At 49.6% G+C, this 6588-nt stretch overlaps 1 protein-coding gene across 1 annotated transcript in view; it reads right to left on the reverse strand.

The window, feature by feature from the left end:
* Positions 1–777: 777 nt before the first annotated feature.
* The window catches only part of FOXRED2 (FAD dependent oxidoreductase domain containing 2), a 16871-nt gene continuing 11060 nt past the window's right edge, over positions 778–6588 (reverse strand). Inside the window, exon 9 of the mRNA XM_081822384.1 lies at positions 778–3808. Coding sequence (XP_081678510.1) covers positions 3564–3808 — 245 coding nt within the window. The 3' untranslated portion in view covers positions 778–3563. The remainder of the gene's footprint in view (positions 3809–6588) is intronic.

Here is a 6588-nt window from a genome sequence, read left to right on the forward strand (position 1 = left end):
ATGGCTCTTGGCAAGTATTAGTTCCTTGCCACATGGACAAGGAACTCTCCATATGTGCCTGCATGTCTTTGCAACATGACCCGAGTGAGTGATGAGAGAACAGCCTCTTGGTGGGTGAGTGCTACGGTCTTTTTATAACCTAATCTTGAAAATGACATCCTGTCACGTCTCCTCTGTTCGCTATTAGTGAATCAATCAGTCCTGCTCTCACCCAACAAGGAGGGGAATGAGCTCCAGCTCTTTGGAGGAGAAGTAGCAAAGAATTTGTGAGCCTATCTTTAAAACCACAGCATAGTCCTGGGTACATAGTAAATACGTTAGTAAATGATTAGATGTTAGGAGTAGTTTAGCAGATAAATTCACTACTTGGTGATTCACTTTCTAGACAGACTTTAGCTATACCCCCATTTTTATTTGGGGAACAAAAAGAATTTGGGGCTCTACAGCAGATTGGAGATTACACCCAGGAGACCTCCACAAAGTGAGGATTTTTGATCTTTCATTTTCTGTCTCTTGGGAGGGAAGATTCTTCCAGAGATCTCCTCTGTTGTGCTGGGTCAGTCAATCCAAAGACTGTAGGAGAGGAGCACACACCGCTTAAAAGTCCCTTCTCTGGCGGGGGGGCACATCTTCCCCCTCTCGACACTGGGTGCAGTGTCTTCCTGACTTGGGAGAGGGACGAAACCATGGGTACCACTGGGACCGGGCAGAGCATGTCCCCTGGGAGGGCTCCCCGCTCCTCTTGCCCCCAGCAATTTTAAATCCCAAGAGCAGAGATGATTTTTTAAAAAATAAATGTATTTATTTCACTATGGAGTGTAACCACAAATTTGGACAAAGGAAAAGGAAAGAAAAATGCCTTCACAAACCTAATATAACTACTGTTGACGTTTTGTGAGGTGTCCTTTCCAGAAGTCTCCCCCGTCTGTGGCTTTCTAGTTTTACAGTTATAAGTAGTTCACAACTACAATCTCATGGTCTGCTTCTTTTCGCTTGGCTTTGTCACACATGTATTTTTATGGTATGGTCTGTCACCTTCTCTGAGAGGTTTTGAGAGCCGTGTAGTATTTTATTGGGTGAATGTCCCATGATTTTCTTATCCTTTTTTTCCTCATTAACTCCAATTGGTTGAGTAATAAAGATATTATTTATTTTTATGTATTGTATTCTGCTGTCACTATTTTACCCATGCTGTCTGCCTTTTAATTTTTATCCTTTTCTTTAAATGGTCACATTAGTTAAGTATGGGCGAGGGGTGCCTGGCTGGCTCGGTCAGCAGAGTGCTTGATCTTGGAGTTGGGAGTTTGAGGCCCACATTGAGTATAGAGATTACTTAAAAAAAAAGAGAAAAATTTCACCTGAAACTAATATCACACTGTATGTTAACTAACTGGAATTTAAATAAAAACTTAAAAAAATTAAGTAGACTGGAAATGTTAAACCTTCTCCTCTGGGAATTACCCCATCGCTTCTGAAGTTGGACAGTCCTTTTACTCTAACACCCCCTTGTCACCTCCCGTTTCTGTATGGCTTTTAAAAGTTGCTCTGGAATTGGGGCTCCTGTATGGCTCAGTCGGTTAGGCGTCTGCCTTCGGCTCAGGTCATGATCCCAGGTCCTGGGATCGAGCCCCGCATCAGGCTCCCTGCTTAGCGGGGAGCCTGGTCTCCTCTCCCTCTGCCTGCTGCTCTGCTTAGTTGAGCTCTATCAAATAAATAAAATCTTTAAAAAAATTGCTCTGGAATTAATTCTGAAGTATGAAATAGGGATTTGAAATGAGATTTACTTTCTTTTCCAAATTACTGACCAGTTTTACAAGGAGAATACCAGGGAAGGCATCTCTAATCAGCTGAACCATGGAGCCATGCCTTAATGAAACACAAACAAGGCTGGCTGAAATTTTGGTGGAATGAACAATTTGGCAGATGATGGGAGAAGCAGCAGATGTCACATAGTTAGGCATCTGTGAATTATTTGTTGCAGCACCTTGAACTTTGATAGGCGCTCAGCTGCCGTCAGTGGCTGGTGAGGTGTGATGGGTGTAGCAGGGTTTGACATTATGGGAACAGTCCTAGGGAAAAGATTTGTTTCAAAAAAGGTCTTGGAAACGGAAGCGGTGGGGGTGAGTGGGTAATGGGGCCCAAATCTGGGTTACAAATCATCTGTAAGAAATATGGCGAACCTAACCGTCTGGGACTAGGGGGAGATCTTTAGATGCTTCTGTCCCCAGGGAAGCTCTGCCAAGTATTGTCACAGGGTAAGCACCTCCCCAGCAGGCTCAGGCTGCCAAGTGTCACTGTTCTAACTGCACACGACTAGAGGGAGAGGTGTGTGCAGACAGGCAGTGGGCCTGGTGGTTGAGGCCAAGAGGATGTTTCCAGAAAAGGGCCGTGGATCCAGAAAGCCCGTGTCCCTCGAATTCTGAGTGGATACAGGGACCCGGAAGAACCGATGAAAAAGCAATCATCTAGGGTCCTGGGCTTTGAAAAAAATCACCGTGATTATTTTCTGTACAAATGCTTTCCATGGCCTACTCCTACCTGGGACGAAAGTGCCTGACGGGAGTGTAGGAAGGGGGCGGATTCCTGGTGAGGAGGAAGAGTGAGAACAGCTAGGGCAACCAGAAAGAGGCATTGTTGTTGTCACACAAATGCAGTTAGAAATGCCTCCTTGCACACGCTGAGCCAGGCTCCCTGTACAAACAGCAGGTCAATCCCCTCGGAAAGAATCCTCACTGTAAGCCTGGGGACAGTTTTACAAAACTTGCTCAGGCAGACCAGAGGCAAGGCATTGTTCAGGGTTTCAGAGGGCAGGAGCAGGGCAAGGGGACGGTGCCGAGGAGGAGAGAGAAGACACAGATGCTGACGATGTAAGTCAAGGAGTGCTGTCTTGGGGCGGGTGCAGCTCTGAGTCCTGCTGCTCAGGCAGAAACCCGCGCAGATAAGGTGGCTTTGCAGGAGCTGTCCCGTCTCTGCCTGGTGATAGCAGCCGGGCCTGTGATGATAAGCTGGGCTGGCCCAGCCTGGGTTCTGGAAACAGAGGTGGGGGCAGGGTGAGGCAGAGTGGCCCAGGCCTCAGGGGACCCAGACAGGGATGCCTGGCAGAAGCCTGGAGTCACCTAAGCTCTCTGAGCTGATGTCTTCATCAGAGGCGACAGTCCCACCTGCCCTAGAGGGTTGAGGATGTTAGAGCTTCGGTTTAAAGTGCCTGCCATGAACCCTTATGATGATGAGGACAGCACCACCTGTGACACGGTCGCCTGGTTCATCCGACGAGTAGACCCGAAGGAAATGGGACCGCTGGGCACTTGATGGGGACAGAACCGAGCCAGCCTGGTGCCCAGTGACAGTTCACTTGCAGACAAGCCTGGCTGTGGAAGGCGGCTCCCACCTGGCAGAGGATGCCCTTCCCGGGATCCCGCCTCCCAGGCATCCAAGGACCAGACCAGAGGGGAGGCCACTGCATGGCCACCCCTCAGAGTGGCCTTGGTCACTGTGACAATCTGAGTGGTCTCTGGCAACCATGCGTTGGTGCGACAGAGGGCTGGCTGGGAGCCGCCTGGCGGTCACAGCTCCTCCTTGTTGCTGTCGAGGGGCTGGACCGGAGGCCCTGGGGCCCGAGAGCTACTTAGTGGCCCCTGGCCCTGGTCCTCACGGCGCCTGCCCACAATGGTGTAGTCCCGGAGGAGCCCGCTCTCCACTCCGTGCCGCCGGAGGGTCTCAGTCCCCACGAGCCCCTGCATTCTCAGGTACCCCTGCTGGCAGAAGGGCGGCAGCTTCTGGTGTGTTAGGGCGAACAGGAAGCAGGATTCTACACAAAAGCAAAAGCAGATGAATGAGTAAGAGAGGCATGGGGAGAGGTGCAGGAGGGAGGCCGGGGTGCCGATGCCCCGGGGCCTCACCCAGGGCCCTCCACCCCTTGAGCAGGGGAGCTGACTTTTGTGGGGATCTCACAACTGACCTGCGTAGCCAAGGATCTCGTCCTTCCCTGAAGTTCAAAGGAGGGTGTCCTGACATTCTGGAAGAACGAGGCCCCAAATGGAAAGCAAACCACAGAAATGACTCAACTCCCAGAGATCTGGGCCCAACATGATGCTCTGCAGGGAGCCAGTCCTACTGGGAGCTCAGCCACTGAGGAGCAGACCCTCAGCCTTCTCTTCTGGAAGCTGGCCTGGCTGGGGCCGGGAGCTTGGTGGTCAGTCCTGTTTTGAGCTCAGAGCTGCCTGCATGGCTTTATTCCCTCAGCCATCTCTGGGTTGCAAATACTGTGTGCACAGCACTGTTGTGAGCCCTGTGGGGGGCGGAAAGATAACACTGGTAAACAGCAGAAAGCTGGTGCATGGGTCAAGTTGGCTCTATCAGGAAACAGCTGTGGGTATTTATTATTCAGAAATATGAAGAAACCACCAGAAGAGCCAGAAGTAGTTCCTTCCGGGACTGAGGGTGGAAGTGAGAAAAAGTCTTTTAGCTAAGTGCTTATGTAACTTTGACTTAAAAAACAGAACAGATGAAAGAGATAGGGGCTCAGTCTTCTCAGGGATTTAGAGACAGGATGGGAAGGAGCGAACGTCCAAAAACTGTCTTGAATCTTTTATCTCAAAACACCCGGGCACATTACAAAGGATGTTGTGAGGCCCGCGTGGGTGAAACAGGCTGTAAGGAGCCACACACAGAGGTACTTCTGACTTCATTTCTGACTTCTGGCCCAGACAGCCCCTGGCAGAACAGGCCATGACAAGCCTCTCTGAGCAGGGAGGACCGCAGGTGCAGGGGGAGGATGGGAGAGCGGCAGCAAGGTGGCCTCTTGGCAAGCACCACCTTCTGATGACATATGTCACCCCTCCTGCAGAGGCCTGGTGGGGGGCAGAGAAGCCCAGCCGAGTCCGGGGCCAGCGCTAACAGCTGCGCATCAGCTGTGGGGGTAGAGGAAAGCCCACTCTGCCAGCTGGCCCTGAGTTGGGAGGACGCTTCCAAGCTGAAGGCAGGGACGCTCAGTGGCTTGTAGTGTTGAGCAGGGTCTAGGGAGTGGGAGCCAGGAGGCTCTAGGGCCTGGATGATGCATTCGTGGCAGCCATAACCCAGGGCGGGACACGCTCCCTAATGGGCATGGCCATCTTTGAGTACTCCTGAAACCTCGAGAAACAGGCAGGGATGTTGTAGCTGAGATCTCTAGACCTGCACCGTGTCAATTTCCCAGGCGAGCGTGCGGTCATAGCTGAGTCTGCAGAATGCTAGCACTTCAAAGTTGCTTAGCCCTGTGCTATGAATTACCTCAGAGCATCCACATATATTTAGACGATTAGCCTACACTACTGTTTTAAGCCAGCTCTCTTAACATATGCATTTTATTTCCAAATTGACTGAGGATGTCGCCTGGGGTGACAAGGACACCTGCTCTCTGACCTGTAGGCCAGAGACTGACCATCTCGAACCTGATTTGATTTGAATAGTACCTAATATACAGCTGGTGTTCAACATATGTTTGCTGAACAGAAAAGGGTAGATATCCTAGGCAGTCAGGGGGTTTTAAAAAAGACTGAAATTTGGCCTATTTCTGTCAGTTCTCCCTCCGGATCCTCAGACTTCTCTTGTCAGAGCTACCTTCCAGTTCACCAATTCTCTCTTCGTCTGTCTAATGTGCTACTTTATCTTTAGGTTGAGTTCCTTTTCTTTTTTAGATTTATTTACTTATTTTAGAGAAAGACAACATGTGAGCAGGGGGGAGGGGCAGAGGGAGAGAGGGAATCCCAAGCAGACTCCTTGCTGAGCGTGGAGCCTTGATGCAGGGCTCGATCCCAGGACCCTCAGATCATGACCTGAGCCAAAATCACAAGCTGAATGCTTAAGTGGCTGAGCCCCTAAGGCGCCCCTAGGTTGAGTTTCTAGTTACATATTTTTTCATTTCCAGAAGTTTTATTTGGGTCTTTCTGAATGCTGCCCAACTATATTTTTGGTAATCTCCTTTTTCATTTCCTTATATATTTTAGACAGACTTTGTATCCTCTGTTTGTAACCATTCCAATTCCCATAGTCTTTTTGGCTTGATCCAGCAGTTTGTTGTTTCTGCTAATGCTCCCTTGTGGCAGTTTATGTCCTTTTGTGTTAAGTGCTTTTTGTTTGGGGGTGGGGGGTGGGTCCAACTCACTCGGAACTTTATCTGTGGGAACTTTTTGAGCCCTAGTTTTTTTTAAATTCATTTGAGAGCGAGAGAGAGAGTGGGAGGAGGAACAGAGGGAGAGGGACAAGCAGACTCTATGCTGAGCATGGAGCCCAATGCAGGGCTGGATCCCAGGACCCTGAGATCATGACCCGAGCTGAAACCAAGAGTTGGTCACTTAACTGACGGAGCCACCCAGGCACCCCAAGCCCTAGGTTTTTTTTTTTTAAATGTATATTTGTATTTCTCTAGTTTTATTTTATTTATTTTTTAAAAGATTTTGCTTACTTAAGATATGTTAAGAAAAAAAAAGAAGAAGAAGAAGGTAGCGGGAGGGGAGGAATGAAGCGGGGGAAATCGGAGGGGTGGACGAACCATGAGAGAAGATGGACTCTGAAAAACAAACTGAGGGTTCTAGAGGGGAGGGGGGTGGG

The sequence above is a fragment of the Leptonychotes weddellii genome, chromosome 5, assembly GCF_054177405.1.
Source record: "Leptonychotes weddellii isolate Sample4059 chromosome 5, ASM5417740v2, whole genome shotgun sequence".
Classification (NCBI taxonomy): Eukaryota; Metazoa; Chordata; class Mammalia; order Carnivora; family Phocidae; genus Leptonychotes; species Leptonychotes weddellii.